The 23,196-nt window shown below is 47.3% G+C and overlaps 1 protein-coding gene across 7 annotated transcripts in view; it reads right to left on the bottom strand.

The window, feature by feature from the left end:
- Positions 1-732: 732 nt before the first annotated feature.
- LOC147899744 (uncharacterized) overlaps positions 733-23,196 on the bottom strand; it is a 33,161-nt gene continuing 10,697 nt past the window's right edge. For 6 of the 7 annotated variants that reach the window (XM_087377814.1, XM_087377812.1, XM_087377816.1 and 3 more), the window contains one exon: positions 733-2,473. In XM_087377814.1, coding sequence (XP_087233940.1) covers positions 1,898-2,473 — 576 coding nt within the window. In that variant the 3' untranslated portion in view covers positions 733-1,897. The remainder of the gene's footprint in view (positions 2,474-23,196) is intronic. The other variant, XM_087377815.1, reaches the window with a different exon arrangement.

The following is a 23,196-nucleotide window of genomic DNA, read 5'->3' as shown; positions in this document are numbered from 1 at the left end:
CATGATCGTATCTTAATAACATCAATCCGATTCAAGGCCACTGCCGAAGCCTCCTTCGACAAGCAGTTTGCTTCATTTCTCTTTCTTAGGACCCCAATCGTGTGGTGGAGTAGAGAGCTTGCTGCAGAACAATGGTAGACGTGTATCAGAGAAGAGCGTGTGCATGCCTTCCGTCGAGCGTGTGATGGCGATGGGATATGCAACGAGGGCAATTGTAGGAAGGACGAGAGTCATGGAAGGAAAAGTGAGAGGCGATTTTGGCTAAGAGCTAGAGAGGGGGTGGGTAGGGAAGCCAGCCACAACAAAGGCATGGCCTTCTTCACGGAAGCAATGGAGGGTATCAATGTGCCACCATAAGGGTATGGTGAGGGAAAAGTGAAGCTTGCACGAGTAGCTGAAGAGAATGAAGAAAAATGCTTGGGAGAAGAAAGGCTCGAGCTGGAGATTCTCACACTTAAAAGGAAAAGCTAACTCCTCTCATGGTTAGGGATTGTAATTCTGCTACATAGGCAAAGATCACTGGCTTTTTATAAAACTTTTTGTTTTTTTAGCATGGCTTAATTTCATTAGAAAAAAGCAACCCAAAAAACATTTTCTTGGGAGCCAAATCACCATATCTTATCTTTCATCCTTCATCACATGACAAACAGTTCAAATTAAAAGCACACTACAATATAAACAGAAGTAGATTATTGGGCATCCATTGGCAATATTTAAATTTTGTAAAGCCACCCTTCAATTGTATCTTAAAATGCTATATGTTTCAAATGTTTCAAACTATTACATTCTTCAAGTATCTACTAGCTGTAAACATGTCTCTATTCTATACATATGAAAATCCAAGCACTACAAGCCTAACATAGCTTGGAGCTCTTGCAACTCCTCCTCCATTTCTTCTTTTGAATCAGCAACCCTACTATTTTCAAAGTCAATGAAAACAAAATTGCCTCGTCTACTACACGAAGCACATTTGAGCGACACAAATCTCCATGTACAACTCCCAAGCCATGGAGGCATGCCAATCCTGACACCAAACGTCCTTTCTCCTTTTTGGACAGCTTTTCTACTACTACCTCCAGTCCCACCCATGACATTGCCAAAAATCCTAGAAATCCCTCCCAAACTAAGCCATGGTCAATAAGATAAGGGATCGTCGACCCTTGAAGGCTGTCCAACTTCTCATACATGCAAAATTCCCTATAGAAAGTTGGCAGTTCATCTAAACTCTCACTTAAATCATATATTTTAATAGCAGCTTTCAAACCTTGGACTTCTCCTTTCCAGACAGTGCACCTTTTTGATTTTTTTACTACCTTGTGTAAGTGCAAGTATCCCAAATCAACTTGTTTGAGAGACTTTGCCCAAACAAGCCATTCTTCTTCTTCTGATGTATTGACTTTTGAACTTACATGCTCAACGGCATCTTCATCTATTAGCCGTACAATGTTCTCATCCAAAAAAATCTGAAGATCCTCTCTTGTTGTCCTCCCACTGGTTTCACCTCTACCTGTTGTCCTTCCTCTTGATGACCGGTGTTGCTTCCTCTTCTTTGCTACCTCCTGCATTTTTTCTCTTGTAAAGGGAGATTGTCTTTTGCCCCTCTGTGGGGGAACCCACTTTTCACCCTCTTGGGTTGTCCACGTTTGAGAAAGTGGGCATACATCAGCCTCCTTGGCCTTCATCAGCATGAATAAAAAACATTTCCTAATCCCAATGGAATCATCATAACAGATCGTGCGCGAAGCTTCCAATCGCTTCAATGTTCCATCAAAACTTTGCCTTAAGAATACCGACCTATTTTTGGTTGTCAAGATACCGTACTGTGATTCCTCCAACACCATATACAAGTATGTCTGCGACAAAGCATTGCGAACTTTAGCCTTCCGCTGAGAGGACATCATTTGCACACACTAGTATTCCTGCACAGATACACCTGCCAAGGAGTCTTCACCTCCACTGGAATCACTTCGTCCTTCAGTTCATAATCATGAGGGCAATCATCTCCATCAGTACTGTTCCCACTAGAACTCTCTCCATCAGAGCTGTGCACATCTTCCTCTTCTAGTGATGGACAATGTACTGTGGTAAAACCCCCCACATCTGCATTGCTTGTGCCTACAGAAGACGCTGAACATAAGGCCAGCTGCTCTTGGAGCCCACATCTAACAGCAAATGTAACTGGCTCGGCTATGCATGAAGCAAAACAGGACCTTATGTCTGTCTCTTCAGTGATCACGCAATGGACCACACCTCTTCTTGGATAACTTTTGCACTCAACCTGCGCAAGCTTTGGTCCAACTTGAGACCAAAACATCTCCACTTCTGAGTCGAACGAAACCCATTCCTCAAATATGTCAGGCGTTTTTCCATCCCCAAGCGGCCTTGTCTTTGACTTGCTCCTTCTCTGCTTCTCAGGCATATAAGCCTTCTCCCTTCGAAGGGTTTGCTCCATCAGTTCTGCACAATTCATGTTCTGCATTGGGCAAAAAAAGTAGCATTGGGCAAAAGAAATAGTATAACAAGAATTTGAAGCAAGCCCAGAAATGAAAAAAGGGTTTAAACACCTCTAATTTAGGCACACAAAAATATATAATCATAAGCAAAATCATTACACTGGCAGTTTCAAAGCTACAAGCAATCAAGTTTTAAAAATGGACAATCAGCAACAGTACATCCTTCTTGAGTTCGTTTTAGGGCAACCCATCGGGCCAACCTGGTCAGTACATTGGGATGACTTCATGTCTAGATCTGGGGCTGGCTCGGGGCTGAAACAGGCCTCACCAAAGGCCCTGGTATAGAGCAGATGAGCTGGAATAGGACCAGCACAAAGGTGCCTGCTTTGTAGGGCCTTTAATTGGCCTGGGACAGGTTGACAGAGGCAGTTCAGTCAGCTCTACTGTCCATTAAATACACAGACTGGATAGGCCGAGTCTGTCAATCTGCCCATTTGTGGGCAGTAAGATCAGTCTCGTGCACTGACTGGTTGGAGCTCTCATGTGAGCAGATCATAATCAGAATGAAGAGAAACATGATTCCCTGTGCATAGTGAGTAGCAGGGCTCCCATGAGCAGCTACTGAAGCCCGACAAGAGGCAAGTGTAAGTTTGGAGGAGATCCTCAGCCAGAAGGTGCAGCATATGGATGCATGGTGGACCTTACCTCAATCATCTACATGCCCACTCTGAAGCAAGATGTGAGTGATGTGCTTTGGCAAAACCTACCGCGTTTATGTCTTGTTTTCTCAGTTAATATATGTTGCATTAGCTGCGCTATATTCTACACGAGTGGTGTTGTGTTTTCCAACAAACAATTGCTTTGATGATGACATTTTAGCACAGATGATGAAGAGAGAACATGCGTGCAATTTGATATGGTGTTGATTGACAATGTCATTGATGACAAAAAGGAATGCTGAATTAATTGATGGGTCCGACAATGAAAGCAATGTTGCTCACATACTCTAGAAGATGAACCCATAGTTTATCAAGCATCGTGGAGATATCTAGTCCTAGTTGATCACGGAATGCACCATTAGCATCTAAAGCATGAGAATCTACAGCCTTTTACAAAGCAATGGCGGAGGTCCTCCCAAAAGTTCCCCTTTCCACTTATCTTGTAGTCTCCACCTTGTTGGGAGCTTCCTTGGGATGTCATAGCATGCTTGGCAAAGCGGAGACATTAGTGTACTGCAGGCTTTTGTAGGTTGAGACAACAGGATGGTGGCTGATGAGAGCCTTGACTTCCTCTAGCAGCAGCAGCCTAAATCAGTTGATTCGGGATCGCAATTATAATACCACATCACCCTCTAAACCCACAAACAAACACTTCCGCAAGGATGCCAATTGTTAGCCTTCTGCATCTTCCTCAACCCCAAGCAAGCAACTATCAGATCACACTTCACTTCATCATGAGTTTACACCTCATTTCTTGGAACAAGTACACGTTCCATGGCTCACAAGCCTATGGTCCCAGGAAGTCTGTTCTTTGACAAGTTACAACCAACTTTGCTAGGTCAAATGGATGGACTTCTATTGTAGAAGCACAAGCTATTCGTACAACAAATAGCCAAATGTGGGCAGGTTCTCCCAAGCCATTTTCTCATCGATTGGGAACCTTCGATTGCTAAGCATGGTGGCATAAGTGATGAGTGCACATCATTTGAAACCTATTTGTTGTCCAGTGTGACTTTGCATGGCTCCCTGGTCCCTAGGTGAGCTCTATGGGTATGTCTCGACATTAGGGGTTCAACGCTAGGGATCCTTAATCCCACCGAGGTGAGACCGAGAGCATCCTTCTGCCGCGCAGTTGCTCAATCCGTTCTACCGATGGAGTCTTGGGTCGGGGGGGGGGGGGGGGGGGGGGGGGGGTGGGGGGTGGGTTTAACAAATTGGAGACTCTAGATGACTAGCATGAGCGTAGTAGAGAGTTCCATAGGTAGCTTCGAAGGCCTTTCTCTTCACTATAGAATGTGTGGAGAGCTGTTGGACGCAACATTCAAGCAATTGCCTGATAGTTTGAAGTTCTCATGGGGCTTCCGACAAGAGGTGAGCGACCATTAGAGCGATTGGAGCCCTTCTCTACTTTATTGCCTATGGCATCAAAACTCTAGCCCCCATCTTGGCAAAGCTATTTAATGAAGTTGTGTGCCAGGACCATGAACACCATTACACCCATCCACAAAGCAAGAGATCCCATGGACCCCAGGAACTACAGGACCATCATGATTGGACATGTTATGTCCAAGATCTGTGCATCGGTTTTGGACGGCGAGGTCAGCGCCAGGCAAGATAGCTCAGTGCAATTGGACAAGCCAACTTCAAGACAGACCACTCGACACTCAATCATATCCTTACACTCCAGGGCATTATTGAGAGGCCAAACACAGAAAGCAGAGGGTATATTGCTACTTTGTGGACTTCCACAAAGCATTCGACACGGTTTCCAGTGCTCGCCTCATCAGACAGTTACAATAGTTGGGCTATGACCAGGAGATCATTTGGGCAGTACTGGCTCTCTATGAGAGTGTGACGAGCCAGGTTCGGATCGACACTAGGTGGACCATGGAAATCACGAGCACAATAGGAGTGAAATAGGGCTGCCCCTTGTCACCGACCTTGTTCGATCTCTACATTGACGAGCTCGAGTCCACCATCAAGACACCCGGAGGTACAAGCTGCTCTCTTGTTGAGGCCACCATCCAAATTCTTTTGTACGCGGACAACATAGTGCTGCTCTCATCATCCACTGTTGTCCTTCAATGACACCTGGATGCGCTTCGGGTCTTTTGTGATATCCATGATTTGAAGGTCAACCTTGGGAAAACCAAGGTAATGATCCTCAACACCTCTCGACCTGCCATGCATTGCGAGCAATTCCTCTCCACCAGCAATCCAGTTGAGATAGTGGGATCCTACACCTATCTAGGAGTCCTTTTCTCCAAACCGATCTTCACAATGCGCCCGCTCATGGAGGCTCAGATCAGAAGAGGCTATGTAGCACTTGCCAGGCTAGAGAGAGAGTGCTACCACTCCCACTTTCACGATCCACAAACCAAGTCTCTTCTCTTTGAGACTCTGGTCCGCCCAACAAGCATGTATAGCAGCCCATGTTGGGGGCCATACCTCTCTAATGCAGAGTGAGCACAGGTTGAGCACCTCCAAATATTGATGTTTGCTCGGATGATCCGCAGCAAACCATCTGTACCTCATCAAATCATATTGGCGGAGTTCGGCGCCTCACTGTTGCAGCTAGACGCAACCTTCCAGGTTATCACATATCTCCAAAGGGTCAGGAACTTTGTCTCCTCTGACAGCCGTCTCCGACAACCTTGGCTAGCCCTTTCCTCATCCATGGCATTATCCGCCAATGGAGATCAATGGTGTTGGTACAGCCGCCTCGACTAGCTCACCCAGCTAGGCCTCGACATGGACAGGTTGCCTCCTTTTCAGTGCAGTCTCGATGCTCCACCATCCCATTCCTCTCCCACTGACCAGGAAGTCCACCAGATCATCAGGGAGAACCTGCTCCACTTTCTCAGAATATGGTTTCCCGATGAGCTCCCTGTGAAGCTTGATTTCTACCGCCAACACTGCCTTCAAATCTCACAAGAGGGCTTCATTGTCCCATCGGGCTACACACAGATCCATCTACCGCATGCGCTCTGAAACTCTAAGGCCAGTTCAGGGTCTCAACACACAGACTACGGATTGAGAGCGGGTGCACAAAGGGTATCCCACGAGAGAGCCGCATATGTGTACTCTGCGATTTAAAGGAGATCGAGTCGGAGGAGCATTTTACCCTCCATTGCCCTATATACTATGCCATCAGAGGCCGATACCACTCCCTCCTCCATGATGGTTTTGGCCCCCTCTCACACACCCTACAGTTCCCAGGCTAGAGATGCCTCGCAACCTTCCTCCATGAGATGACCCAACACCGAGATGCATTACTCCGAGCATGGCAACGAGCCAAGTCCACACAACCCGACGCCACTCAGCAGATGATCACTAATTTCCTTAAGTTGCACGACACTCTCCCTCTTCAGTCGAGCGGACAACACGGACATGAGTGCAAGCCCACGTTAAGGCAGCTACGCCCAGTGGCCAAACTCCCACATTTGGGTCCACGACCTCCCTTCCATGCTCTCAGCTTACCCTACGAGGGTCACTATTGCGATCAATCACCACAGAGCCCCCCGCCGCCCTCGATGCTTGATCACCACCAAGCAGCGCAACGTCAAAAGCCAATCATCTATTGCAGGACTTTTTTCAGCATCCCACCTAACAGCCCCTCGATGATTGGCCTCTAACGACCGCCTTTTGTATCACCATCGTTCCTTTTTTGATGCCACTCTGTGCCATTTTTGTATCATCTGAGGATAGACACATGGGTTTTTTGTATCAGGACTAGACACGCCGTCCTTTTCTTTTCGGTAGACACGGTTGGGATGGTCCGCTTTGAGACCACCATCATAATGCCCATTGTATCAGATCTCTCTCTCTTTGCTGCTCCCCACCCCCTGCTGCTCGCCACCCTGCTGCTTCGCCCCTCCCTGCTCCGCCCCCGCCATTCAGCTGCCCTCGCCACCCTGCTGCTCGCGCCACCCTCCCTGCTCCGCCCCCACCATTCAGCTGCCGCCTTGGGCCCATCAGTTGCCGTCCTGCTCCGCCAAGCTGTCGCCCTTGCTGCCACCCAGCCATTCAGCTGCCACCCTCGCCGCCACCCAACCATTCAGCTGCCGCCCTGCCCTGTCATTCAGCTGCCCCGCCATTCAGCTGCACTCAGTACTGCTCACCCTTGACGTGCTTGCTGCCTGGCCTCGCCATCGCACAGCTGCCTGTCGCTGCCTCGTGCTATTGCTGCTTACAGTTCGCATCCATTTGCTGCCTGCGCCTATGCTCTACTGTTGACTACCTTCGATCCCTCCACATTGGATGTTTACATTGGCATTGGAAATGGATAAAAATTAAGAGTGGAATGACAAAAGACAAAGGCAAGGAGCCTGCTTAACCCTCCCCGAAACCAGTGATAGGGGAAATTACAAAGAGGACTTCCTGTAGCGGCCTTGAGGTGGACAGCAAACCCATTAAGCCTCAGCCTATGGATATTAACACCCCACCTACTGCTAGCTCCGGTACATCCTATACCAATGAGATTCTTAGTTCACCTCTCTCTGCACAGTCCCCACCATTCCAGACAGCTCTCATGTCCCCCCCGCCTCTTACCCAACAGCCCTTCTCCACTCCATCGGCATATGCTACCAATATGGGATCCCAATTCCAGCCACCAGCTCTCCCCTAGTCTTATGCCATACCACAATTCGCATCTCCCAGGATCTCGCAGGAGATCATAGATTACATCTTCATGGAGCTTCACCGATTACGAGACCGGGACCAGGAGCAGACGCAGATCATCCAGCACATGAGCTAGGAGATCCTACAGTTACGCCACGAGGTTACATCCCTCACAGCTACAGTTACTGCCACCCCACGTCCTTCACCCGAGATGGAGCAGATTGCTACTATCCAGACTGCTATTGAGGACATCATGTTGGGTTGATGTGGTGAAGAAATCACCAAAGGTCACTGTCTCAGCAACCATCGCAGAGCAGCAGCAGAGGGCTAGTAAGGCCCTCAATATTTGAGTATGTGGGATTCTGCGTACAGATTCCACACCACTGGCGGATGCCATCACCTATTTGACCTCCACTCTAGGGATCGCTGACCATGGTATCGAGCATGCATGGCGTACAGGGAGAGACCTTACACGCCCTCAGCCTCTGCTTATTCGATTTCACGATACGCAGGCCCGTTTAGCCGCTCGGCAACAGCGGTCTACTCTCCGGGATCACCCTACAATATTCATGGATGAGGATCTCACCCCACTACAGGTTGCAGAGAGACATACCCTCCTCCAGCAACAGCGGGATGAGACCCACAAGGAGGGGAAATGGGCAGTTGTTCATGATGGCAGATTGTTAGTTGGCCCTTGCCGCCAACCCCCTACAGCACCGACAGAGCTACCTGACTGAGATACCAAATAGGGATACATGGCCTATGAGACTCAGTACATAGTACCCTTGGCATGCACTATATGGAGCTGTAATGGTACCTTATGGTCAGAGCTGGGGAACTTTTCAGAGTCTTACACGGGACAAGATATCATATTTTACACCGAGACACAACCAGAGTCTAGAGCGTCCTTTACCACCCATCAGCAGATATACTTGGGAATCAGCATACCGCAAGGAGACTAGAGATACGGGAGGTGTACGTGGCTCAGGCGAGGTTGCTGTCCTTTTCCGTTCAGTACTACTCAGCTCCATTTCTATCATCCGACGTGATCCCCATGCACGTTTCCTTTGGCTTCGCCTGCGGCATCAGTCAGCTTGTGACCTCTTTATAGCAGTCTACTACTTCCCCCCAGAGACGTCACACTTTGCATGCATGGTACGCGAGGAGGCAGAGGCATCTCCATACTCAATATTGTACCCAGACATCCTGGATTTTTCTAGACACGGAGAGGTCCTCCTTGTAGGGAACTTCAACGCCAAGACAGGGATTCGACAGACATCATTTTTGGATTTTCACTCCAACTCTATCATGCTACCTGAGTTGGATACTGAGGACTCGAGGCTATCCCGTTCCTCAGCAGATGGACGAGCTCCCATTACTGCATATGGTCATGCCTTCCTAGACCTGGGACGCATACATGAGTTGATCATCTACAATGGGATGGATAGATGGCCAATGTCCAGTAGCTTCACCTGCTTTCCACATGGAGGAGGCGCCAACATTGTTGATTATATCATGGGATCTCCTGCTTTAGCCTCACAGATCACTGACTTTTGTATCCCACCAACCCTGCCGTGGGCTGACCACACCTATCTCTTCTTTCAGCTTCTTACCTCCAGAGCCACCACTCGCCACACACTCATCTATACTACCTACTCCGACATCCACTTTGACCACTTTAATTTGTAGTTTCTTTTTCTTAGTCAGTCTCTGCAAGTAATTTCTGCAAGTAATTTCTGCAAAACATTCTAAAATCTCTCTCCATTGGTCTAAGAGTTTCACATACTAATGGACTCAATGTAGTTAATTGGTTCCAAATCATAAGTAATGCATCCAATGTCCCCTCAATACTCAAGTGTTTCCTAAGAATGTGTCCCAAACCTTTCTGGATATATTCTTTAAATGTATTCTCACTCACCAAATCGTTATCAATAGTACACACATGTCCCCATTCTTTTTTGATAAACTTTTTGAAAGTACTCGTTTCACATTGGGATGTAATCTCTGACCCATCCCTGAATGTCAACTCGGCTCTCATCCGATTACACCACACACCTATCCTCCCTCCTTCGCCACATAGATACCATACCCTCCTTAGATCATCGAGCCACTTTCATCACTAGCTCTCTCCAGGATGCAGCCCACCACATTTTTCCATACACCACACGATCCACACGTCCCCCTCCCGTTGGTTCGGTACCTTGTAACAGTTGGTATGACAATGAGTGCAGGGCTTTACGCCACACACTCAAACTCACGACCCAACCGAATACTCGCACCGACCCTAACTTGACCAGGGAGTATCGTCGCTTAGTTCGCCGTAAAAAGCAAGCTTTCCTTTGCCAGAATGAGAAAGCACTACTGAACACTCTATTTAGTAGTAACTCCAAGGATTTCTGGAGGAAGTTTTTAGAGCATCGCTCCTCCACACCTCTCAGAGACACCTCCCTTTGGCACTCATACGCCCACACACTCTATGACATTCCCAATCAACCATCCCCAGACCTCTCCACCACTCCCCGCCCCACCTCGTGCACCCTCTTCTCACCCAAAGGGGTTACCCATGTAGCACTCAAACTTCATAATGGCCGAGCTAAGGACCACGAGGGGCTTTGCACTGAGTTTATTGCCTATGGCATTAAAACTCTCGCTCCGATCCTTGCAAAGCTATTTAATGAAGCAATCTGCAAAGGTTTCCCTAAGGCCTAGACCCTTCATACTATTACACCTATCCATAAAGCAGGAGATCCCATGGACCCAGGGGATTACAGGACTATCATGATTGGACATGTTATGTCCAAGATCTACGCATCGGTTCTAGATGGAGAGGTCAGAGCCATTGCAGAGGCACTGAGATTCCGAGCTACTGGACAGGCAGGTTTCAGGATGGATCTCAACATATGACCATATCCTCACACTTAGAGGCATCATCGAGGAGGGCAGACACAGGAGGCAAGAGGGTGACAGGACATGTCCGCATTGGTTCCAGCTGGACAAAGGAGATCACGAGCACCATAGGGGTCAAACAAGGTTGTCCTCTATCACCAACCCTATTTGGCCTCTACATTGATGAGCTCGAGACTACCATCAGGACACTAGGCGGCACAGGGTGCTCCCTTGCAGAGGCTACCATTCAGATCCTCTTATATGCCGATGACATCGTCTTGTTCTCGTCTTCAACAGCACCTAGATGCTACTCCAGAGCTTTTGTGATACTCATGATTTGAAGGTCAACCTTGGGAAAACCAAGGTTATGATCTTCAATACCTCACGGGCTGCTATGGACAAGGAGCTATTCTTCTTCGATGGGGATTTGGTAGAGATTGTCAGCTCCTATACTTACCTGGGTGTCATTTTTTCAGGTCCTATTTTCACTATGCGTCCAACTATGCAAGCCCGCCTTAGCAGAGGATATGCCTCACTTGCCCGACTAGAGAGGCAGTGCTATCATTCACATTTTCAGGATCTACGAACCAAGGCTCTTCTTTTCGACTCCTTGGTCCGCCCAGCAAGCATATATGGTAGCCCATTTTGGGGCCCTGATCTCTCAAACACGGAGCGGACGAGCGTAGAGCGCCTTCAAATACTCCTGATTGCTCGAATGATCCGCAGTAAACCATATGTTCCTCATTAGATTATCCAAGCTAAGCTCGGTGCTTCACCTTTACAACTTGACGCCGCCTTCCAGATTATCACATATCTTCACAGGATCAGAGAGTATGGCTTGTCATCCGATGGTCGCCTCCGAATACCCTGGCTGGCACTATCCTCCTCTATGGCTCTATCTTCTGAGGGAGACCAGAGGGGTTGGTATAGCCGGGTTTGCAAGTGGTTCTCACATTTAGGCCTCGACATCGACCGATTGCCTCCTTTCCAGTACAACCTCGATGCCCCATCCACTCGTGCCTCCCCCACTGACCAAGAGGTCAACCAGATCATCTGTCAGGATCTACTACAGCTACACACCTTTAGGACATGGTTGGCCCCCCCTGAGCTTCCAATGAAGCTCGAGTTTTACTGCAAACATTGCCTCCAGATCTCACCAGAGGGATTCATCATTCCACCAGGATACATACAGCTACATCTGCCTCATGCACTACGGATTTCTCTTAGTCAATTCAGGGTTTCCTCACACTGACTACACATCGAGAGCGGACAAGCAGAGGGCATTCCACGAGAGAGTCGCATCTGTACCTTATGTGACCTACACGAGATTTAGAGGAGCATTTCACTACCAAATGCCCCATCTACTACGCCATTCGAGGTCGATACCACTGCCTCTTCCGCGACAGGTTTGGACCTCTTACTCAGCTCCTACTTTACCCAGACCAGCAATGTCTCGCCACCTTCCTACATCAAATGACCCGATATCGGGACACACTCCTGCGTGCTCAGTTGCGTGACCAACTGTCCCAGACGGACCCTCTTCAGAGGCCCATCATCGATTTCTTCCAGCTACCAGATCCGGCACCCCAGTCGATCAAGCGTCATGGACGTGATCGAGAGCCAGAGCCTCGCCAAACGAGACAACGGACTGATTTACGTTTCTGCGCCTGGGACATACCTTCCCTCTTCCCTAGTTCTGAGACCCGCCCGACTGGGGTCACCGTGGCACTAGCTCGACGCCGAGTCATCTCCCACCGACTTTAGCGACGACAGACTGCTAGAGGACAGCCCTCCATCACGGCCTTTCTGCACTACCGTCCGACCCCTCAGGATCATTGATATCCGAGACATATGGATGTACATGGATAGTTCTATCCTTTGTGATATTATTATTTTTTCTGTTCTGTTATGTTGTGGGATTGTTGGTCCGTTTTGAGACCACACCCGCCTAGTGCATTGTACTGGATTCACTTCAGTCTCATAGGCCTTTTATGGTCTTCCATAGACTTTAATAAACTCTCTCTCCCTCTCTCTCTCTCTCTCTCTCTCTCTCTCTCTCTCTCTCTCTCTCTCTCACACCTGCGCGACCACCCTCTCTCTCTCAGGCACCAGCACGACTATCTGGCTGGAGCTGGCCCTTGGCCTCACGACCCTACACCTGCACGACCACTCACCTGTGTCTCGCGAGCTAACACTTGCGCGCATGCTACTCTGTGCTGCCGCGCCTGTGTTGTCTGGCCTGTGAGCCTAGCTTGCTGATGGGCTCAACACCTCCATGCAAACATGCCCATTTGCACAAGCCCGTCACCTATTAGGACAAGAATATACCTTTGTAAGACTAGAATAAGTCCAATCATACCTATTAGGACAAGAATATCCCCGTCATGTGAATCAGAATCAGCCTGCTGAGTACTTGCCAGCTTTTCATTGTGGTGTGCTACTTCCCAACCAGATACATCGTCCTACGCATGTCAGGTTACTACAGAGGACCATAGCCCATACGAGACACTATATGCCGATATTGTGGAGTTTTCCAAACAAGGTGATGTCCTACTCTAGGGGGATTTCAATGCCCGCACTACTGACAGGCAAGTGGGACTGTTAGACTTTGACAATGACTTTGTCATTGTACCTGAGCCTTATATGGCTGAACTTGGGAGGCTGAGACAATCAGATGATGCACATGCACCTGTCACAGGGTATGGTCACCACCTTCTGGACATGGGGGCAATACATGATCTCACCATTTATAATGGGATCACCCGTTGGCCACAATCTAGAGGACTTACATGCTTCCCACATGGTGGGGGGAGTAGTATAGTTGACTACTTGATGGGACCTCTCTCAATTATGTCACAAGTTCAGGACTTTTATGTGTTGACCATTCCTATTTATCTTTTACTGTCTTTGGTACCACACCAACCCCACAAGCAGCCCCGCACATACAGCCCCATACACATGTCCAATTTGATCATGCACTTGACCATGTCTATGACAGCCACCTCATCCAAGGATTTGATATGCTCTGTACAGTGACAGACCTTGGCCGCGCATCAAATGCCCTTGTCACAATGATACATGAGGCTGCCACTAGCTCCTTTCCCACCACCAGATCTTTTACACTTACACATGCTCGTACTGGGACTACGCTGCAGCACCCCTGGTTTGATGATGAGTGCAAAGAGCTGAGTTCTCATTTGATACACCAACGTGCCCTAGGCCACATGTCGACACCGGAGGCACAGCAGACTCCGCGATGCATGACCCGTCATAAGCGGCGGACCTTTACGGCACACAGACTAGAGGAGGTGATATGTTCTTTTCGTGGAGGTGATCCCAATTTGGGTGGAGCTTATTGTCTGAGGGAAAGTTACCTATCCCTTTCACAGATCTAGAGACTTGGCATACATATGCATGTTCACTATATGACATACTGCATCAAGCTCCACCTGATATGTTGTCCATTCCTCGCCCCACCATCTGTCAGTTGTTCACTACAAAGAATGTATGTGAAGCACTTGGCCGGCTTCATAACCAGAGAGCACAGGATCATGACGGGCTGCGGACAGAGCACTTTGCACATGGACATGTAGTACTAGCACCGATTCTAGCACAGATGTTTAACCATGCTGTATGCAATGGTTTCCCACCCAATTGGAGCACCACCATTGTGCCCATACACAAGGCAAGAGACCCCATGGCCCCAGAGAACTACCGGCCATACCTTGGCCAAAATATATGGGTCGGTTCTAGAGAGACAACTCAGCACCTACACTGAGGCACACGGTCTACGAGCCATCAGACACGCTGGCTTGCGTAGACAGCATTCGACCCTAGATCACATTTTCACTTTTAGAGCAGTCATTCAGGAGGCGAGATCACGACGTCAGAAGGTCTATGCTTGCTTTGTGGATTTCAGGAAGGCTTTTGACACCGTCCCACGCTCTCATTTGATTAGACGATTGCAGGAGATGCAGATACTAGAGAGTATTATTTGGGGGGTCATGAGCCTGTATGAGTCTGTTTGAGGTAGAGTTCGCGCCCCATGACGTTTGACAAGGTAGATAGAAAGTACTATCGGAGTTAAGCAGGGCTGCCCACTCTCATCGACTCTCTTTGGCCTCTACATCGACGAGATCACTTCTTTCATTGACCAATTTGGCAGCGTGGGATCACCTTTGGCTAACCTGATGATACAGATCATGTTATATGCATATCATCTTCAGCAGAGGGCTTACAGAGACACCTGGATGCACTAGAGGAGTTTTGCCTCGAGCGGGATCTATCTGTTAATCTTGCGAAGACCAAGATTATGGTCTTCAATACCTCCCCTGTTGCACTATTGAGATTGTCACAGCCCACCAGCCCCTTCCTATACCAAGGACAACCAGTTGAGAGAGTACATTCCTATACATATCTCAGAGCAGTGTTCATAGGACCACTTTTCAAGATGACTCAAGCCACTAGAGCTCGGCTCACTCGAGAACACGGAGCTCTGGCACGACTAGAGAGACGATGTTTCCAGGCACATTTCCAGGACCCACCTACGAAGGGCTGGCTTTTTGATACCCTAGTCAGACCGATTGCCATGTATGCAGCACCTTTCTGGGCGTGTGATATTTCAGCGGCAGAGTGGACCAGATTTGAGCGACTTCAGGCCATCATGGGCTCGAGGATGATTCGGAGTAAGCCCTCAGTTCCCCACCAGATCATTCAGGCCGAGTTTGCTATGGCACCGTTACAGATAGATGCCCTCTTTTAGATTGTTACCTTCCTTCACAAAGTTCACAGTCTACCTAGATGGCAACTCCTGAGCAGAGCACTAGTCTCCTCCATGCAACTAGCAGAGCATGGTGACACCACAAGATGGTATGCACGAGTATCCCTTTGGCTTACTAGACATGGTATACATATTGATCGACTGCCTTCTTTTCAGTACAATCTAGATGCCCCTCCTTCACTACTCCCTTCACGAGATGAGATTAACCGTATCATACGGTTAGATCTCCTCCAGCTACACATATCCTGAGTCTGGATCGAAGCCCAAGAGCTTCCTACCAAAACTCGCTTCTATCGTGATCACTTCCTGAGGATATGTGAGGACGGTTTCATCACCAGACCACAGTACCTTGAGGATCGGCGGGTATCACATGCCTTGAGGACTGCCATCGGACAAATGCGGGTCTCATCACACCAGCTTGAGAGTGAGGCAAGGAGAGCAACAACAATCCCCAGAGAGAGACGGCTCTGTAGACTATGTACCACAGGGATGATCAAGACAGAGGAGCATTTGCCCAGTCTACTATGAGATACATGGATAATATCATTGCCTCTTTCTAGAGGGCTCTGGTTTTGGCCCACTCACACATTTGATCCATTTCTATGACCAGGTCAATATTGGTCTCTATCTCCTAGAGATGAGGAGACATAGAGACATGCTCCTACGACATACGAGACAACAGCAGGGAGCGACCACAGCAGATCAAACAGATAGGAGACAGTGACATGTTACTGACGTCTTCACACTTGAGGTCGTACCGGGTCACTCTAACCCAGTTGTTGCGGTGATCTTTGAGCTCCATGCTGACTAGAGATGACATTAGAGGCCTGTTGCCCATACTATCCAGGCTCGACCGATCTCCCTTCTTGAGGGACATCGCTCTAGTCGTACTACTGATATGTCTCTCACGATCCACCGCACACATAGACCTGGTCCACCCCCACGTCATACCTCTACTCGACAGATACCGATACAAGAGATCCTATCTACTCATCAAGAGGGCAAGAGACGCAGGAAAGAGGTGCGAACTGGGCAGAGGAAGGATATAGGAAAGATATGTGAATTTCTTCAAGGCTGCACTGGGTTGAGCAAAGCAAGGCAAAGCAGGGAGAGATGCAAATCTATGTTGGCAGGTGATGGCAGCACCGGCACAACTGAGCAAGGCGATGGCAGGGAGGCTGAGAATATGTGAACTGAAAGAGGCAACTGGCTCTTTGCTAAGAGTGAGGGCGCCCTGGCTTCTTAAATAATGGATATCTGGCTCTGCTTTTACCGAGAATAGAGTGTTCCTTTTGCCATAAATAACCCAAGGCTACTTTTGCAAGCTTCGCTTTTCCTGGAAATAGAGTAAAGTAAATATACGTGACCTTTTCATAGCTTTCTTGCTTTTAATTGCTCCAAAATTAATGTCTTTATTTATAGATTCGAGTTCCCAGAATAGTGTCCACCCAAAAAGCAATCATGCTAAAAATAGTGTGCTTTTTCGCTGAGACCAAAAAGCACAAAAAGCACAAAAATCACAAAAGCCACGAAAAGCAAAAAGCAGTCTGTTCCGCGTTTTAAGGAGATAGTCCCCCTAGACTAGTTTCGATGTGCTAATTCCAAATCCAGTGTCGCTTTTTGCATATGATGCTTCATTCACAAGCTGATTGGGGCTGGTTATAACAGCAGTATTTCAGGCCCTCTCTGTGCACTGACTCTCTTTTATCTGGTGTTCATTACTTCGCTTTCGCACGTCCTTTGTTTACCTGGTATCAGAGCATTAGGTGTTCTCTGATTGAAGAAACAGAGGGATCATCTAAGGTGGGACAGCAAGCTGCTCTCTGTGTGCCTCAGGATCTTTGATCAAGCGTTACCAGCAGCCTTTTTTTCCCTCCCCCCCCATCCCCTTCTTTTCCTCATCTTCCTGCAATGGATGCCAGTAAGAAAGCCGCCAACCACACCTGCGATTATGAAGACGCTTCACCCTCCCTCTTATCCCACTTCTTGGATGCCGATGACAGGCAAGTTCGCATGCCCAGTGTCACAAGGACGTGATAATACTGAGCAGGATCACATTTAATATAGGGAAATTAAATTTGGTGGTGAAATTCCATCAACAAGTGCATGAAAATTAAATGTGCAAGGTGCCATGTGCTAGTAAAATTAATTGTGGGTCAAGGACTAGGCCCAAGCATTTAATATGTGACACAAAAGAGTGGTTTAATGTCACTTGCTTTCTATGAATTATAAATACTATTTTCAGCAGAGGCACATAATTGGCAGTCAGGAACCCGAAATAGAAGAGCTCGTGCTACGGATAGGTGCCCACGCTCTTCAGCCAGCCAGTATGCAGATTTTTGTCAGTTTTCAGCAGGAAGGACGTGCGATTTCATTCCCAGAACTTCTCCGGGCTGCTCCACACCGGTTTGCTGCTGACTACAGGCTGGGGGACTACAGGCTGGGGGAGGTTCGATTGCATCTACTGGTGGCTGCCATGCAGTGATTTTGCTGGAATTCGCACCCTGTTTGCTGTGTTTCATCACTTCCAAGCAGAGTTTCGCATATTTGTCAGCACCCAGGCAGTTCTGAGTGCAGGGCGATTTGCCAGGGCAGTGTGCAAGTTGTGTGCTGCTGTATTTCGCATCTAGGAGAGCAGGTAGCAATAAAAAGAAGCTGGGTGCATCATCTTGCAGAGTTTTTGGGCAGATTTCAGCAGGGCAACTTCAAATTTACGCTAATTTTCTCAGTTTGGGAGCACTTTGGTATAGACGATTTCATCTGTGGGCTACAAGATTGATTTCAAGTTCACTTCTGGAGGTAACCGGGCTGGTTTGTGATCATAGATGCTGGTCTAGCAGTGTGGATTGTGTATATGCATGCTATTTCGTCGATACAGATTGGATTCTGTTGTGGATTTGTCCCTCAGGTTGAGGTGGATTGTTCTTGTGCTGGGATTGGTTATGTTGCTAACCAGGAAATTGGTTTTTGGATGCTGTATTGGCTATGCTTGGCCTGTCCTATGATGAGGACTGATTGATTGCTCTAGTTTTGGCACCCACAGGGCCCAATTCGGGCAACAAGTTTGTTTGCGGGTCTAGGCTGGATCTGAGGTTATTGGAATTTACCTGCGGGTAGTGTTCTATGTATTGAACTGTCCAATTAAATAAAAAGAAATACCGAAAGGGACGCCAACAAGGATTTTGGGGCCAATCTGGTGTGCTGTGTGTTGTTGAGCAAGGGCAATCTAGCCTCACCTGTGTTTTTAAGTTTTCAGTGCAATCTATGGATATTATGGAGTAAGTTGGTGGTTGAATTTTATTTGTGAGAAAGTGAGATAGGATTTGACTACTACGGATAAAATACCCTTGTAAACCGAACAAGCACTCCGGTTTCAGGGTTCCGTTGCCGGGACATCTCCATCATACTGTTGAGGAGAGCCTTGGCTGAGCTTGGGCAGAGAAGCCTAATTGCTAGAAACTTATAGTATAGCTCTAGTCTTTTGGATAACATGGACCAGAATAATCAGGATCCACAAGGTAGCATGTAGCCCGAGGATGGGTACCAAGATGTTGCTGAGCAACATAATGATTTTATGCCTTATCCAGATGATGGCCTAGCAGGTATGCAGGCCCAGATGAATAATATGATGCACGTGTTAAATCAGTTGACACAGAATATGGCCCAGATGGTACAGTTGACTACGATGCAGGTGCAGACTCAGATGCCACAGGTAGCATCTGAATTTCAGCCACCTTTGCCACAGGAGCTACCACCCATGCCACCTCCTTTACCTTTGGAGCCAGTGCCGCTTGCACCTGTGGTGCAAGGAAACAACGGAAATAATGGGAACAATTCCCAAAATGTTACATAGATGCAGGCAGATGTAGGCCCTCAATTGGCACAACCATCTTTCTTTGGTGGTGGGTCAATTTTTCATGCTATGGTGGCAGAAGCTGAGGAGAATATGGATGTTGACATGTTTGCCCTGCAGAACCCCATGTATGGGAACCTTGGTATGCAGCCAGGGATGTAGGGAGGATTGATGGCAGCCCCTGGAATGATTAATAATGCCATGTTAATGCAGCAAGGGCAGCAAGCCCTTCTTCTTCCTACCGGTGGTAGTGCACATCCTTCAGGAGTAATGCCTCAGGGACATCAGGTTCCTTTCTTGCAGGCCCCTGTATATGATGGTTTGGATGCCCGTACCTGCATAAAAGATTATAAAGAAGGTGGCTCATCTGTGAAATTTGAACCTTTTCATGGGCACAGTGATAGGTCCAAAGCCTTGACATTCATTCAGCAGTTTGATACTGCATTTATGGGAGGGATCTTTTATGAATCTTCAAAGATCCGAAAAGCTGCCACATTCTTGAAAGGAAATGCTTTGCAGTGGTGGTCTAACATTGTGATGCAGGGGAAAGCACCAACTACTTGGGTTGGCTTCAAAAGGTTATTTGCAGCCCATTGGTTAACTTCAACTTTTGAAGTTGAAGTAATGACCCAGTGGCATAAGTTGAATGTGGAAGGATGCCGCAATTTGGATGAGTATACCACTAAATTTTGGAATGCCTTGTTACCTGTTGAGTCTTACAGGACTGTTTCTCTCAAGGTGCAAGTGGAAAAGTATTGCTGTGGTTTGCCGTCTGAGTTGCATGACTATTGTATCAAGACCGAAGTTACCAACATGTCACATCTTATTGAGGTTGCCAACACTGCCTATCAATTGATGTAGGGAAGAGTATCTGGCTTCAAGGGCAACAGGAAGGAAGAGTATAAAAAGCCAGCCGGAGAAGACTTCAATAGGGCAGCAAAAGATGTGACTGATAAATCTAGTGGTGGTGGTTTTAAGAGTTTTAATAGACCGGGCAGATTTGGTGCAGCAAAGAGGAGAGATGTTGGCCAAGCTAAAGCCAAGGAGAAGGAAAGAAAACAGCTCTTCAAGGAAGGTACCTGTTATTTATGCAAGGAAGAAGGGCATAAATTTTATGATTGTTCTAACAGGAAGAGGGCTGACATTTCAGCCAGCAAGGGAATTGATGCTGGAAAAGGGGACAAAAGAGATGATGCTGCAGGCAAGAAGACTAGACCCAGTGCAGGGCTAGTACGCGATATAATTGGAGATGCCAAGGATGAAAAGAGGACTGAACTATGCGGAGCATGGGGTAAGGTCAGAGAGGAGCATTGTTTGTTCTTCTTTGACGATGGAGCCAAGGCTAATTTTATTTCTCCTGAGCTGGCAGCCAAGCTTGGTATCAAACCAGAGAAGATGGGCCCTATTTGTGAGGCCAATATGGCTAACCCTGAGCTTTCCACACCGGTCACTCCAATTATTGGCAAGCTGCGAATTCACATTCAAGATTTTGAGAACACAAAAGAGTTTTATATCATGTCTCTACCTAATTGTGATGTTCTTTTGGGAGTACCGTGGCATTATGACCACAAAGCGGTGATAGACACTTTTGCTAAAACCATTACTATTACCCATAGGGGTAAAACCAAGACGCTGAAAGTCTCATCCAAAGCTGAGTCTATTCCTGTTGTATCAGCTTCGACTATTCGTTCAATAATGAAAAATCATATTTCAGCGTACTTGATTTTTGTTAAGGACAAAATGCATGATGTTGAGAGTAGTACAACTCACCGCACTTGAAAAAGAGCAGTCTGCACATTACCAGACTGTTTTTCTGAGTCTTTGCCAGACACATTACCGCCTGAACGGCCTGAGGATCATGCCATAGACATCATCCCAGGCAGTTCCCCTCCAAATAGGCCTCCATAGCGTGTTAGTTTAGCACAACAAGAGGAAATCATGAGCCACTTAAAAGAATTATTTGAGAAAGGACTCATTCAGCCCAGTCATTACGAATCGATTCCTGATTCCATGGATTGATGACGTACTAGACCGTCTTGAGGGATCGACCATCTTCAGTCGCATTGACTTGAAGAGTGGGTATCATCAGATACGAATACAGACAGAGGATGTACATAAGACGGCGTTCAGAACCACTTTTGGATTGTATGAATTTTTTGGTTGTCGTTTGGTCTGACTAATGCTCCTACCACGTTCAATCGGATGATGGACAGGATTTTTAGGGAGCATCACAAGTTTGTTGGTGACACAATCTATGTTCTAACTCTCACTCAGATCACGGGCCATGGCATCTCAATTGTTCCACCCAGCCATACTCTCGTGGATCGCATTTTTCAATAAATACTTCTTTTTTTAGTCTTCCTCATGCATATCCACGAGACCCTCATCTCCCTAGATGGTTCCCCTTGCCACATGTCATCATTTTAGCCTTTTCACTTGGTGCACCATTTACCCCTCTCTTGGGGCAAATTTAAACCTTTTGCCCCTTGGCATTATTGCACATTTAGGTGCACCTAGGCCTTAGCACTCAGAACCACCTAGTCAATGCCATTTCACCCTCACCTAGGACCTTGGCAGTTACTTCTCTTGACCATTTCATTTACACACATTAATTATTACAAAAGTTGGTCATCTAAGAGAAAATGCCCACCGATCTTTCCGAGGTCATGCTATCTCGGCTAGAGCATAGCATTCCTTCCCTCTTCAAGCATCAGCGTCCTCGATTATGAAATCTGGGAACACTCTCCGTAACTGGTATACGGATTCCCAGGTAGCTTCCGATAGAGGCTGACCATGCCATGCAACCAACACCGTGGGTATCTTCCGATTTCGTATTTGCATTGTTCCTTGGTCCAGGATTCTTGTTGGTTTGCGTCTTGCATTATCCTCTATCTCCTGAAACAAAACCACACCTTCGATTAGTGAGTCACCAATATGCAAAAATTTCTTTAAACGAGAAACATGAAACACTAGGTGTACCTTACACCCCGGTGGCAATTCTAATTTATAGACTACCTTGCCTATTCTTTTCAGAATTAACAACGGCCCACAGTATCGAGGTGATAACTTAGCACACTCTCCTGAAGTCAATGACTTCAAGTGCGAAGGAACTCTGAGAAGAACTTTTTCTCCTTCCTTAATACTCTTATAGACCGATTCTCATCCGCATACACCTTGGCTCTATCCATAGCCTGGCGGATATTAGCTCTCGCAAGTGCTAGCATCTCCCGCATCTGAACCACAAAGTTCGCGGCACTAGGCACTTTCTGAGGTACTCCAACTATAGTTGGATTGGTTGGTCTATAACCATAGTTCAGCTCAAATGGACTGAACCCGGTAGATGAATGTTTTCTATCATTGTAGGCAAACTCCAACAATGGCAACCACTTGTCCCACGTATGTTGCCTCAATGACACATATGCTCTCAGTATATCCTCTAAAGTCTGGTTAACTCTCTCCGTCTGACCATCCGTCTCAGGATGATCCCCACTACTCATTCCCAACTCAGTCCTTAGTGTCTCAAATACCGCTGTCCAAAAATGACCGGTAAATCTGACATCTCTGTCTGACACTAAGGATCTAGGCAATCCATGCAGACAAAATATATGTCTAATAAACAAATCCGCCACTTGCGGGGCATTAACAAACTCTCTAGTCGGAATGAAGTGAGCCATCTTGGTTAGACGATCAACCACCACAAGGATAGAATCATACCCTCCTTGTGTCGTAGGTAGCCCTACAATAAAATCCATGGAAATGCTCTCCCACTTACTTAGTGGTACTTCCAAGGGCTGTAAAAGTCCGAGTGGCTTTACTCGTTCGGCCTTGCTTACCTGACACGAGAAACACCGTGTCACATATTCATGAATATGCTTTTTCATCTTT

This window comes from Dipteris shenzhenensis, chromosome 8, assembly GCF_047967505.1.
Source record: "Dipteris shenzhenensis isolate YYH24624 ecotype China chromosome 8, Dip_SZ_1.0, whole genome shotgun sequence".
Lineage (NCBI taxonomy): Eukaryota > Viridiplantae > Streptophyta > Polypodiopsida > Gleicheniales > Dipteridaceae > Dipteris > Dipteris shenzhenensis.
This window is presented reverse-complemented; position numbering and strand designations above follow the sequence as displayed.